The following is a 14,552-nucleotide window of genomic DNA, read 5'->3' on the forward strand; positions in this document are numbered from 1 at the left end:
TCCTTGAGACAAGTGGAAGGAGCCTGTCCTCTGGCGGCGCTGGGTTCCGGAGAACGCACGAGGGCAGTCTCTTCGGAGAGGAGCTCACGGCAGCAAGGGTTCCTGAGGAGGTGCGCCAAGGCCAGGTACAGCACCCCCGCCATCCGTCCCCGGCGCGCCGCCGACCCCACGGTCCCGGAGCGCTGGGTCGGCCTCGGTAAGCCTCACACAGAGTTTTGACACCATTTACAATGGAAAAGTAAATAAGAAATAAGGCATTCAACATTTGATTCTTTTTTATTTCCATATGCAATGTAATGTTTAGGCACGCTGCTTGGGATGCTAGTTCTAAAAAAATCGTTGGCCATTATTCAGAATATCCTTTTGGTTTTAAATACTGGTCAGGAAAAACAAATGATGTAAAAATACGTGAATAATTTTCTATTACAGAAATGAAAAACTGATCTGCGTCTAAAAGTGCGAGAGGTGAAGTAACTGAACCCTTTCCCCAGACGATACGGCAATATACAATATATTGCTTCAGCTGTTTGAGAAGGCTGTGACGTATCTTCGTATTGACATAGAAAATTATAAATTACACTGAATTAGTATCCATAATCACTATATATATACACAAACCAGTCCTAAAAAAAAATACACTGGTTTAGAATTTACGAGTGAAAACCTCACAAGGTACAGGAAAACAATCACCATGCTTAGGTGCCGGGTTTTGATTTCTGGTTTTAGAATACCAGCCTGTGAAATGGACGCGCTCCAACCCATCAGCAGCACGAGCATTCTCCAACTGACCTGCCTCGCAGGATGGAGGTTCGTTAAATACGCAAACTGCTCGGAAATCTTCACTGGTGATGCTTGTTAACAAGGTAAATTTTGGTGAATGGGTTAAAAGGCGGAGGAACTACTGAAACAAAACAAAAAACAGAAACAAAAACGAAAAACGAAATAACTCAAACCACAAGCCAGGTACACTCCAAACAGTCTAGTGTCTCACCTGTAGGAATAACCATTTCAAGCAAACGAGACTTTAACAGAACATATGGCTTTCCAATAACATTGATTTATCAACTAAGCTGTAGCAATAAATACTTAATCTCTACCCATAGACTTACATTTTTTGATCCGTTTAAAACAATACAGAAAACAGTTACCAATCGAAAGCTGGTTATAAAAAGAACACCAAATATCTCTTATTCAAAATCACGTTTGTAAGTCAGACCAACCAAAATAACACTCAGAGGGCATTTCAACCCTATGACTCCTCGCCAGCCTGGAAGGGAAATGAATTCAGAATTTTGTACAAGGTGAAAAATGTACGAAAACTGCCTAATACTTTGGTCACACTAATAATTGTCAAATAGTTATGTTTCAAATACAATAGATCTGTGTATTCACTTTTATAAAACTATTCTTACAGCCATTTGAACTACAGTATTACTGCCATTATTACACGGGTGGCAAGATCGTATTTCACAGGCTACCCATTATTTAGAACAATACAATATAAACATACGCAAAAATTCTTGGTATTTGTCAATGTGCAATATTTTTACACTTCTGGATTTCTCTGTACAATGTCTTAGAATCTAGAATAGAAAGGTTGCTGGTCCTGATCCCTTGCAGAGCGAGTGCAGCAGTGGCGGCTGGGCGGGCTCCAGGTGAAGTCTCCAGGGGCCCCGAACGGTGGCGACGTGCAGCCCTCAGTCGGCAGCGGAGGTCACTCATCATACGGGGCCATTGACCGACGTGTCGCCTGGCGTGCTTGGCTGGTCAGTCCTGCGGGGGAAGAGACAGACATTTGAGGCACTCAAGGCGGAAACGTGAGACGGTTCGTGAAAAACTTCGTTTAGCTCCCCGAGGGTGGGGACGTTTCCTTTCCCCAATTTACCCAATGCCCAGCGCCAGGCCTGGCACTGGCGGGGAGGGGGGTATTTAATGGACTGCTTCACAGACACAAACCTCCAGGAAGCCTAACTGAACAGCTTCTAGCTTCCCCTCTGCGGTGGTGAACGGGCACACAGGCAGGGCTGCGGCAGGGAGGGGCTCCGTGAAGCCGTCCCGCCTCAGCCTCCCAGGGGCACAGGTGTGGCCTAGCTCGGCGGCTTTCAGACCCGTCATGAGCCCCTTGCTCATTCCTCCTTCCAAACACCTGTTTATGTGTTCCACGTATGAGAACCCACATAAAATTTCACTTGAAAGACAGGATTCTCCTACCGAAAGAGGGGGAAAAAAGCTTGTAAACAGGCCAGCTCTGGAAAACAGGCGTGCACTTTCACAAACGTGCTTCTGCCGGGCAAGCGTTAGGCTGAGGCCGGGCGCACAGAAGAGGGAAGGCCGGACAACGTGGCGGCAGACGCACAAACCCCACGTTCCTGCCAAAACGACGGGCCAAACGTGTAAGATGGTCTTGGCCGTGTTTCCAGAACTTTGCAGCGCAGGCTCGGGAAAGGGGGCTAAGAGATGCCCGGGGAAGCACACAGGTGCCTCGGGACCGGCTTGCGGCTCACGAGCCCAAGGCTCCAGACACCTGCTAGTGGTGACAGAGAGCCCAGAAGCCGGCCCCGCGAGAGACACGCGCTGCTCACATTCAAGGAGTCTCCGCGCCTCAGAGACACGACGGTACGGACCCTGCCGTCACGGCTCACAGGCTGCAGGGCCTCCAGCGCGTTTCCTAACCTCTCCCAGCTCAGCTTCTGCTTCTGGGAAAGGCGGGGGGCAAGTCCCCCGGAGGTGGGGGAGACGGGATGCGTGCAAAGTGCCTGGCGCGCTGGCCAGCACAGGAGTCGCACGTGCTTGACGGACAGGAGTTACCGATTAAATCCCGTGGCAGGGCGCCCCTGTCACCCCAAGGGAGCATCACGCCCAGCTGTGACGGGAACCGTGTGGGGAACAGGGCACACGGAGAGTCCCGACGACTCTCTTTACCTCCAACGCTGCCACACGTCACTCTCAGGGCACAGATGTGACGCGTCGGACGACTTACCTCCTCCCTGCCATCACGGCAGCTCAACGCCACCTTCTCAGCGGCCTTCCTCCACCGCCCCATCTAAGCGGGACTCCTGATCTCATCCAGCTTTCCCGATTCTTCAGCGGCACCTCTTTCTACACGTCCCTATGTCACCCGGGTGCCTGTGAACCTACCGCTTCACCCTCAGGCCTAGACCAATGGCTGCCACACTCACGTGTGTTGGATGGAGGAAGGACAAACAGATGAGTGCACGGGCACAAGGGACGCCCTGGTCTTCTTCCGCCAGCCCTCCCCAGTGCCCCTCTCCCCACCCCCCCGCCCCGCCCCACCCCGCCACCCGAGTCCGGCAGCCGGACAGGCAGGGCTCTTCGCACCGGATGTTTCTAGGTGGGTTCCCCGGAGGCAGATAATCTGCGCTCCAGAGATCCAAGGAAATGACCCCAGAGCCTCCTGTAACACTTGTGCCCGAGAAACCAAGAGGCTCCCGAAGCGACCAGCCTGAACGGGAGCAGACCTGGACGACCCGGCCTTCGAAGCAGTTCTCGTAGAAGGGAATGTGTAAGTAGCAGGAGGGAGGTGACATAACTGGCGAGGGGTAAGATCCTACAACATACCTTGAAAAAACCTAACCCGAAAACCCCAGGCAAAACAGGTGACCTGCCCGGACGCTTGCACAGCCGGGGCTGGGTCCCTCGGGGCTGGGGAGTCACTCTGCCGCCTCCTCCCACGGCCCGCACGAGAGCCAACATGCTCGAAGAGTTCTTGTAACTCATCTGTTTTATACGCCCCAAAGGCTTTTTTTTAATCATAAAAGCAAACCCCTCGTGCTGTCATTCCGAGGAGAGAAACCAAAGCAGGGTTTGCTACACTACAGGTCTGCCGACCAGTGAACAGAGCGCGCCCCCTGCTGGCCCCCGCTGGTCCCATTACCCTGAAAATGACGAAGACTTGGGGGGTGGGGGTCTGGCGAGGGGGAAAGTACCACTTCTCTGAAATGGCTTTAAAGGTTACTTTATTCCTTAAGGAAGGAATGTACAAACTTAGATGTATATAACCAAAAAAGTTAACTCTGGGAAGTGCTGAGCAAAGTTCCTTGTGGTCCAAGGGCAAGTCCTCTTCTTGTGCCAGCTCTGGAGCAATCGGAGGCCACCCTTGCTCTACCTGCGAGGCCGTGCGTACGGGCCGGGGCGCCGGCCCTCGGCGGCTGAGGCTTTGGCTTGGCCTATCCCTTCAGACCACTGGCTCAGTCTAAGCAAAAGGTGACTAGAAAGAAAACATCACATTCCAAATCACTCAGCTCTGGCAGTGGGATTTTCATACTTAAGCAAGACAACTATTTTGCAAAAACAAAAACCGTACAGGGAATCATCTAAGAGTTAAGAATATTTAGCTACATTTATAAAAGGGCCTCCCGGAAGGCTCTCCCCATGTGTCACATACGCATTGATTGTGGGAAAAGGGGCACCAGGTGCTGCCCGTGGCTGGTGGACCCAATGAGAGCTTTGGCTGCCACAGCCTAGGGACCCCAAACCCAGAAGAGCTCAGTATCAGCCTCAACTTAACATGTCCTCAAAAAAAAAAGTGTAAGGGGGAAGGTATGCCAGCATCCAAGACCTTTCCATTCCCAGTAACGTTTTAAAGAGCCAGTGATGTTACTGAATCTCCAAAAACCAGTCAGATTTTTAGCTTTTGGAGTAAGGAGGTAAACTGATCTGAGACCTTGACTCAGGCACCCTGCCTAGATGTGGCCTGAGAAAATGTTACTGTGCTAAGTCACTGAATGCCTGAGGATACCTGTAAGGACCCCTCCTGTGTCCCCGGCCCTGGATGCCAACCTTCCTCCCAGCTCCCAGGAGACAAGAGCCACAGCCAGAGCAGGGCCTGGGCAGGTCCGAGGAAGCGGGGAGTTACCTCTGCTCTGGGCTACTGCTGGGGGGCCGGGGGCCCGCAGACTTCGCCTCTGCTGTCTCAGGGCTCTCCTCCACATCTTTACAAGCAGCATCTTGAGAGGTAGACAGTTTTCCTTCCTCGCTGCAGTAAAGAGGATGACAGACAGCATTAGCTGCCCGGGCTGCCAGCTCGGGGGGAGGATGAAGGTGCATGCAATGACCCTGGAAGTCACGGCTGCCATGGAGTAGAGCCCCGGGGTTGAGCATGCTCAGGGGAGGGGCCACAGGGACCACAGACGGTGACTGGGAAATCACGGACGGAAAGGACCACACACAGGAGGGAACCGGAGGAAGGATGACTTAATGCGGCTGGTGTCGGATCGAGAACGGCCCGTGTTACCATACATACCGATAGGATTTCAACACTCTGAAGCCCAGTGTGCAAAACAGAAAAAGAAACGTACAAGAGTTTCAGAATACTCCTATAAATGAGGAATGTGGGGGGGGAATGTGTCCAGGACTGCACATAAGCAGAACTGCAGACTCGGTGGAGGTGTCAAATGAACCTGTTTGAAGGAATGAGTCTTTAGTTACGGCACTTTGCTTTCGGGGCCCAGCCCAGCCTCACACGGTCGGCCGGAGAGACCCCGGTCGGCTTGCTGCCCCTGTCACGTGAGCCGGGGACCGGGGGCCTGCAGTGGGATGGAGCTCCTCGAGGAGCACCGTGAAGGCAGAGAGGCGAGAAGGGTGGCCACGACAGGCGAAAGCGGCTCCGAAGGGGTCAGAGGGCTTGGGCGGGAGAGACACTGGCAGGGTTCTCTACCCCTTCGGTGGCTTCTGGCGGAGGAAGGTAAGCAGCAAGTGCTGTGACTCTCTGGGGGCTGGACAAGCAGACCGTGGCCTATTCTGTCCGGACTTCCCATTCTGACGCCATAATTTTGGCACCAACATAAGCTAAGGGGCAGCTAGCGGTTCCCTCCGGGAAGGGCCGTCGTTCTCAGAGCCGAGTCCTGTCTTGCACTTGCTTACGGAAAACCCAATTTGGGATGATTTTCTTCGGTGGCTTTCGGGTGGGTCGAGGCAATCCATAAGGAGGAAGTCGGCCTAAAGTCTAAAGATTCACCCGAGTCACCTGGTTCCTTACTCTTCTTTATCCGCGCCCCCCCACCCCATCCTCACGAAAGCACCTATCCTGACGTGCTCACCGTGTGTTACTGCCGTTCTCGTAAAATGCACAGTCATGGCCTGCGGCACGTGACTGGCGAGGAACGGGCCACCTCGCTGTACTGCTGTGGACTCGTGCTGGGAAGATCATGTGTTCTGGCGATGGTGGCACAGTGCCCCGGCGCGTGCACCTCCCAATTCCACCTGGCTTCTCACAACGACCCGATGCCCAACTTCCTCTGCCCCAGGCCTCTACGCACAGTGCTGCCGTCCTCGCCGCCGTGGCCTCCATGTGTCCACTTCTTCGGGGACTGCTTTTATCAGTTCTTCCCAACTCTCTCTAGATACGTGGGTCCAATTACTCAGGAATTATCTTAAACTTGACGTAGTTGATGAATGCCTTTTACGATGGGTCCTGGCTGCTTATTACTGATGCAGAGAAAGGCTACCGATTTTTTTAAAAATTTACTCTAGAGAAAGAGAGTGCGAGCAGGGGGAGGGGTAAAGAGAGTGAGAGCCGAGAAAATCATAAGCAGGCTCCATGCTCAGCACGGAGCCTGACACGTGGCTCGAACCCACGAACTATGAGCTCATGACCTGAGCCGAAGTCGGATGCTTAACCGACTGAGCCACCCGGGCGCCCCCGGTAGCTTCTAACTTTAAAGTTGTGTGCGTTTACGCTCACATGGGAAGTCCACGTCCCTTCTCGTGCCTGCTGTGTGTTTTGCAGCAACCTCCTAATGAGGCGGGAAGCGCCCCTTCCGATCCGAAAGGCTCAGCGGAGCACAGAGGCCACAGCGGCAAGCGCGGATGCCGCTGCAGCACACAAGTCTTGACGGAAGTGTTTGTTACTCTTTCGGTTTTCCGTTTCTATTTTCCATTAGGATCCCTGTTTTGCTCCATGAATTTAAAAGTGCGGTTAATGTCCAAAATGTTTCTTAAGCTACCATTTCGCTACCGAATTCTCACGGCTGCACTGTGTCTGGAGAAAGTGATGTGCACGACACTGACCCTCTGGGTTGTGACGGGCTGGAGCCCGTATGCGTGTCAATTTCTACTGTGACTACAGAAATGTCCATTTCCTATACTCCTCTATTTAGAACCCACTAGACTTAATCCACAGTCTTCTGAGCATCACAGAGAGAGAAAGAGAGAGAGAAAAAGGCACTCAGGGACCCCAAACTCTCCATGTCTTCGTTTAGATTTATTGGGCTCCACAGAGAAGCTGGGAAGAGGTCCGGCCAACGTCTGAATCCACATCGGAATCAAATTAAAGATGCTAACATTTGAGGTTTCCCCCCGCCGTCCTCCCACAACCTGAAGCTGCCAGCGTGATCCAGCCCTGGTTACCTTTTGAAGACTGCGGTTTCTGTCTTGGCATCTACAGTGAGGCTGAGAGTTTCCTTCATGCCGCCGTTCATCACTGTCTCAGTTACCTTGTCTGTGCTTTCTGTGTCCTCCTCTCCATCAGAGCTGGCCTCCATGGCTACGCTGCCTGGAGCTGAAAGCAACACAGCTGATGGTCACGGGGAGCAAAAGCAATAAGAACGGGGCCCCGCTTTCCGTGCAGACCCAGCCACCCGGTGTTCCAGCTACCGCTGGGAAAAGAAAGAGACTGTTTGCCGGCTGCCGCCTCGGCCAGTTCGTGACGGGCACAGGCTTCTGAAAACCGCCCACTAGGGAGACGTCCTGCAGGCCCTCTTCAGGACCACGGGCCCCCTCCGGCCTTCCCAGCTCAGCACCTACCCACACGCCCAACCTCTCCCAGCCGGCTTTCCCAGCTGGACGCTCCGGTTCACAGCAGACAGCACTCTAGGCAGCCACATATATTCACCCGCTTTAGCCCACAAGTACCGAGGAGACACTTTATTCGGGGTACTGTTCTCATTCTTTCTTTCAGTTGGGTCCTATTTTCAATTGGGTCCGACTGGCTCCTTTTTTCTTTTCCTAAGTTACTTTCCTGTGGTTGCTCGTGGATTATTTCTTTCTTCTGTAATTGGGAGCTATACGCTATATTGGTTATGAGCCTGGGCTCTGTGGTCAGACCTGCTGAATTCAAACCCCGGCCTCACCACTTACTAGCTAAAGAACCCTAGGGCAAGACTTTTCTTATATGTAAAATGGGGGTAACTAGACCCACGTGCAAAACTGCCGAGGGATAAAATGAGATCATCTATATAAACTATTTAAAGGCAGAACAAATAAATCCAGTATTAGTTACTAGTTTTATTACTTTTCCCACCCCTTGGTTCTTGGGCCCCACCCCCCGTGTCCTGACTTCTTGTTCTAAGGATCTATCTACTTCTTTTTTCCTTCCACATACTAACTCCTCGCACCCCCCCTTCCACCAACCTCCTCCCAAGCCCTGTTCGCCAGGCTGAAAAGAGCTCAGGGCCGCTGCAAGGAACAGCGTGTACAGCTTGAATAATGTGACAATCCACTGGACCCATTTCAACTGTTCATAAAGGTGAGAAGGAAATGAACAGCCTTACGGCCTGAAACGCGCCCGGACACACACACAGGCTCCAGCAAAGCAAACTCCAAGTGGCTAAAGAACTGGGCACCAGCTGGTCCTGAAAACACACGTGACTCATTCCGATCTCATTCACACTGGGCTCTGGAGGCTAACTGGGCTCTTCTTCTCTGGGCCTGTTTCCATTTCTGCACATTGACAGGACTGAGTAACTGACAACTCAGATCCCTTATGCCTTCTGGAATCAACGCGCTCGGCTCTGGAATGAACACATCGTTTCTCTTCAGCACTTGCCCCGTGGACGTCAGACCTACATTCCCGATTTCCTGACTCCTATCAGCCCTTGAGCCCAAACCTATTATGCGGACAGAAAAAACCAGATCTAGAACACTAAGCACAGAATTAAAGCCCGAACAGCCTTGGCACGGGCGGCCGGTGGGCCATGCGGGCTCGTGCCCTGTTCTCGGCACCCACCTTCCGGCTGCGCTCCCAGGGCGGCAACACTGGGAGCCAGAGGGTCCATCGGTTCAGTGCTGGTTTCCATCTCCACTGGAGAATTACTCCTTAGAGAATCTTTTGTACTTTTAGAAAAGAGAAAAGTCAGTTCGTTAGCAGTGGGAAACGGTCCTCAGTTACCATTATTCACAAAACCCTCTGAACATCCAGGCTTCGCTGGGGTGACACGGGCGGTCGGTTACAGACTCCGCCGACACAGAGGTCTAAGTGCAGACAAGTGCGCTGCCTGAAGGTCGACGAGCGTGGGCAGGGAAACATTCCGCCAGAGCAGCAGGACAGTAGCTCAGGGACTTCTCAGAGGCGCGCAGGAAAGGTTCAAAACGCACCAGTCCCGCATCCTCCCCGTGATCACGAGGCTCGCAGGGCCGGGAAGGCGGGGGCTCACCCTGTGCGGGACCAGCTGCGTCGGTGGTGCCGTTTTCACCAAAGTCCCTGCTTACCTCGAGCCAAACTGCCTCAGGGCCTTGGTGATACTTCAGGAGACGGTATGACTTGTGCACAGGGTTAAAGGCGAGCAAGCTGCTTCAACAACATGCCAAGTAACCCAGGGCACCTAACCCCCGGTCACGCACGCGGCCAGAGGCGGAAAGGCGGCGGTCCGGTGCGAGGGCGGAGCCAGTGAACTAACTTGCGACGCCCTGGGGACGTTTGCCCACAAATCCCACTTTTACGTGTGAACGAGAACTTCCCGCTGGCAGGACGGCTGCCGCAAAGCCGTGTGGGTTGAGCCAGCTCTGCGGTCTGCCGAGGGTGGCGTAACCGCAGCAGCTAACAGCCCGTCCTCCGGCCTGCAGTCGCCGCTACCCGTTAGGGCAGGGAAAGCCACAAAGTCTTCCAAATGGGGCGGTGGAGACTGTTTTTTTTCCCTCAGTAGACAAAATAAAACCACGTTTAGCAAATCAAACTAAGCCTAATAAGACCTGAAATCCATAGTTAATACTCAAATGCGGACAAAACTGTTCAGGAAAACTACGAAATGACAGGGCGCTGTCATGAAGAACGCTACAGGTAACAAGAAGGACGGCCCTACCTTTCACGCCCCTAAGTATCAGACTAACTGCAAGCGACACACAAGTTGATGTTATCTTTCACCTGAAGACACATTTTGCACCGTCAGGCAGCGCTCTGCACAGAGGCGCCTGTCAGGAGTCCCTGGGCTCCACCTTGCTCCCATTCTCCTCAACCCTGTTTCCCGACAGCTCGGTGGGGCCAGACGGGCGCCCGCAGACGGCGTCTCTGTCGGCGCCCTGCTACGTAACCTCCTGGGGCCGCACCTTCCCGGGCGACTGCCTTTCCCAGCTCATCCTGGATGAGGGAGGAGGATGAGGCTGGTCTCCTCGTAACCCGTTGCCGTCTCCGCCACACCGATTTGTAACCCTGTGTCAGGCACGACCTTCACCAGCGGTGTCAGCAGCGGGCACGCCACCCCCCGTTCCCCAGCGGAAAGGCTTAGGGAGCTGGCGCACGGGCTCTCACCTCAGGGAAGACGTGAACTCCGAGAAAGAAGCCCAGCCCGTCTCCTTAGTTGGCATTGGCTCCTCTGTGCTCCAGACGTCAGACCCGACAGAATCTAAAGGAGCACCGTGGGTCGTCTCCATGGGGACATCGAAGTTGGCCGACCAGTTGGGTGCTGAAAAGAGGGCAGGAATTGCATTTTGAGAATACTTCAGTAGTTTAACGGAATACAAGACGTCTCAAAAAAGACGCGCAACGATAACAGGGACCAGAGTGGTGGGGACGGGACAATCCCGCGGAGGGCGACTCTTACTTCTTATTTCAATTCTTATTTCTAAGATTGCTTTTCCCCACAGAAATAGCACACAAGGCCACTTCTGTCCCAGTTAGGAAAGGAAGGACGCCGGATCTGAGGTTGGGAACAGCTACCCTGACTTCCGGTGCTCTGTCGCACCCTCAGATGCGAGGCCTTCTGGCCAAGCGTCTGCAGTTTCATACTGCGGGAGCATTCGCTGTACCCTGGGGGTTGCAGCGTTCTAGAAGTTTGCTGTGGCCGAAACAAGAAAGAAGGTATATGCAGATGTCTACGGAAATCACGATTCCATGAAAGATTTTGAGGAGATGAAGGTGGCTGGTATCTTTCAGAGTGCAAAGCGATGTTGGAATGTGAAGAGTCTCTTCGGGCTGGCTTCCATGGAAGTCTGTCACTGACCTGTGTTCCCGAACTTGGAAACACGAACACCGGGGTATGAAGTAGCTTCTCTTGATAAACGAACAACTAACAAATACCGTGGGAAGAAAAAAACCCCAAAAACAAAAACACACAAGGACATAAAGCTACATCTAAAAGAAGATGCTAATTTCTTACTTCTGACAAATGTACCAAGACTATAGTAACACTGGGAGGGTGACGGTGCACAGCCGCTCCCTGCACAATCTCTGCAGCTTTGCCGTAAACCCAAAGTGATTCCAAAACAAAGTTAAAAAACGAAAGAAGCAGTATCAGTATGCTGGCCATTCCGCTGCCACAAATTGGAGACCTGAAATGCTTCCCAAGTCAGGTGTGGCCCCGCTTCGCACTTCTAACGGCCTCTCCACACGCAGTGCCCTGTCGTCAGCACACACAGAAGGCACAGCGCACCCCCAAACCCTTGGAATCCGAGTCTTTCTGTGTGCTACAGATGCGTCCGGCCGGGGACTCCTGGAGAGCCTCAGGGTGGGCTGGTTGCCAGGGGAAGCAGCCGGGGGTCAGAGGGCTGCAACTTCCAGCCCCCACCCCACAGCCCACCCTCCTAGGAATGGAGCAGATCACGAAGGGCCGGTGACCTAATCAACACGCGGCCCCAAAGAAGGGTCCACAAACACTCAGACTTGGGTTCAGAGCCTCGGGGCTGGTGCACAGAAGGCGGTACCTGCCACACTCGAGGGGAACAGAAGATTCTGTGCTCGGGACCCTTCCCGACCACGTCCCTACCTCTCTCTCCACCTGGCTGCTCGTGTTGATATCCTTTAACCCATCCTCCCTGTGCTGCCCACCAGCAGTTCGCACCCAACCTGCTGGTCTGTTTCGCCGCCGCCTCCTCAGAGATGTGTCCCCTGGGGCGACACGAGGTCTCTGTGTCTTTGCTCTCATTGCACACCACGCTTTAGGCTACACAGGAGTGACCTTCCCAGATGAGCTCCCCAGAATCTACGGCAGTCTCCCCATTTCCTCAGGAGGCCGAGCTCCGGGACGCGGAGCGTGTGCTGTCCCGTACCCGGGCACACAGCTGGAACCTGATAAAGGCGTGTGGATTCTAAGTGAACTACAGACAGAAAAGCCCACTGCTTCCTCCTGAAGATGGTGAGCTGGGAAAGCAAGGAGAGGAGAGACAAACCTCTCTCGCTCGCTGGGTCTGTGCCGTGGGGGTGAGCTGGCTACCGCTAAGGCCCCCGGCGCTGGGGTGCCGAAGAACCCATTTCCGATCGTTTCAGCTTTAAGGTGTCACCTTCGGGATAGTCCCTGCTGATCCCACAAACACAGCACTCCCTCATCTTTTCATAATCTACGTGGTCTCCCTTTCTGCCGGGCACCCAGAGGCTGGAGCTCCCAGTGTGCCGTGTCCTCCAGCCAGACCCACACAGAGGGCATCCATACCGCAGGAGACGCCCCATCCTCAGAGGGACGGCCAGCTCCTTCCCTCAGCCCCCGTCCTTGACACTTAAACCTCCAAGGGGACTCAGAGGACGGAGTTTCAACCTAACTCCCATCCTGCAGGCCAGGGCGCCTAGTTTTAAAAGACACCGGTTTTCAACACACAGAGACAAATACGGAAGGAAGACGACTTACGTTCGTTCAAGTCTACCTCCATTTTATCCTCCGTACTGGCACCACTGGGTTCAAACAAGTCTTGTTTCGCACCGTCTTCTTCTTCAGAGTCTGTACTTTCTTCACTGTCTGTACTCCCCGAGCTGAGGGGGGGGGGGGGGGGGGGGAGGAAAGACTAAAATATTTAATGATGCCTATCAGTCACCAGCTAAATCCAGAAAATTCTGAAGGGCATCCAATAAGAAAAAAATCACATGCACTTTGTCCGGATCATTCTTGCCTTTGTGAACATGCTGCCTAACCCTGCTCTCAGCTGTCCCGCTGGCTCCTGGGCTCTGCGTCAACACGTGGGTGGCTTCTAACAGGATGCAAACGCCGCTCACTGTGGCACTGCCGTCACGGCCAAGGTGTTGAGCTGCTGTTCACATGCCGACCTACCTACCACCCACATATCATTCCTCGAGGGTGTTTTCCCACCTTCAGCAGTTTAAAAACCAGGCTGTCATTACCACAGGGCCCCAAGAATCCTTTACATGCCCCACACAGATGCCCCACGTCAGACATGTGACTTGCGGGTGTCCTCCCGAGTCCACGCACCATCCCTTCCTGTTACTAGTGCGGTGACAAGAGCAGAAGCGCTTAATTTTGACGCACTTGAGCTTATGAAAATTTCCTTTCACGCATGTGCTTTCGGTGTCGGATCTTAGAAATCCTGCCCTAACCCAAGGTCTCAAGGATTTTCTGTAGAAGTTGTACAGCCTGATGCGTCACATTCAGGTTTAAGATCCACTTGGAGTCCACGTGTACATACGGTAAGAGGTACAGACAGATGTTCCCCCATTCCAGGACTGTTTGTTCAACAGACTATCCTTTCTCCACCGAACTGCCCTTGCACCTCCGTCAAAAGTCAGCTGTCACCAGATCTAGTAATTTCTACTCTATTCCGTCCCCCGATCTACTCCGTCTTAACGGCCACTGTCGCAGTTACTGTGTTCTGAAATCAGGTGCTGCTGGTGCTCCAACTCTGTGTTATGAAGGCTGTTTTGCATTTCTTTACGAATTTAAGTGCCAGCTCGTCGACGGTTACCAAAAAGCCTATTATCATTTTACTTGAGATTGCACTGACTCTAGATCAATCTGGGGAGAGATGGCATGTGAACAATATTGACTTCCAAATCATAAACATCTATCAATTCTGGATTTCTCTCAGCGGTCTTGTGATTTTCAGTGTCCAAGGCTTGCACATCTTGTCAGTTACCCTTATATATTCAATATTCTGATGCTACTATCAATAGGACTGTTTAGTGATGTCAATTCCAACTGTCTGCTGCGGTACGGAGAAGGACGATTATACTGATCGGTCATGCCAAACCCACTGAACTGTTCTGATAGCCTTTTCGTAGATTCCAACAAATTTTTCTACACGGACGGTGACTGCTGTCTGTGAATAAAGATAATTTTACCCTTTCCTTTCCAATCTAGACGGCTTTAAATTCCTTTTCTTGACTAACTGCACTGGCTAGAAGCCTCAGCAACAATAGCGAAAAGCCATGGTAAGAGTAGACCTCTTTTGTCTGGTTCCTGGTCTTAGGGGGACACTGTTCACTTTTTACCACTTTTTAACCTACCAAGCTATAGGTTTACTGTAGAAGCTTTAAGCAGGTTAAGGAAATTCTACCTCCAGTTTGCTAAGAATTCTTATCAGGTATAAACGTTCGGTTCAGCCACATGCTTACCGATTGATTTTCAAATATTAAACCAATTCTGTAATTCTGAAATAGA

At 52.6% G+C, this 14,552-nt stretch overlaps 1 protein-coding gene across 24 annotated transcripts in view; it reads right to left on the minus strand.

Moving 5' to 3' along the window:
* Window positions 1-257: 257 nt before the first annotated feature.
* The window catches only part of PPP6R3 (protein phosphatase 6 regulatory subunit 3), a 137,597-nt gene continuing 123,302 nt past the window's right edge, over window positions 258-14,552 (minus strand). For 10 of the 24 annotated variants that reach the window (XM_060607492.3, XM_060607485.3, XM_060607483.3 and 7 more), the window contains 7 exons: window positions 12,792-12,913; window positions 10,484-10,637; window positions 8,966-9,072; window positions 7,369-7,519; window positions 5,264-5,281; window positions 4,877-4,996; window positions 3,961-4,228 (listed from right to left, as the gene is read on the minus strand). In XM_060607492.3, coding sequence (XP_060463475.1) covers window positions 4,123-4,228; window positions 4,877-4,996; window positions 5,264-5,281; window positions 7,369-7,519; window positions 8,966-9,072; window positions 10,484-10,637; window positions 12,792-12,913 — 778 coding nt within the window. In that variant the 3' untranslated portion in view covers window positions 3,961-4,122. Of the gene's footprint in view, window positions 1,774-3,960; window positions 4,229-4,876; window positions 4,997-5,263; window positions 5,282-7,368; window positions 7,520-8,965; window positions 9,073-10,483; window positions 10,638-12,791; window positions 12,914-14,552 lie in introns of those variants that run through there. The other 14 variants (XM_060607491.3, XM_060607490.3, XM_060607487.3 and 11 more) reach the window with 3 other exon arrangements.

Source organism: Panthera onca, chromosome D1 (genome assembly GCF_046562875.1).
Source record: "Panthera onca isolate mPanOnc1 chromosome D1, mPanOnc1 haplotype 2, whole genome shotgun sequence".
NCBI lineage: Eukaryota > Metazoa > Chordata > Mammalia > Carnivora > Felidae > Panthera > Panthera onca.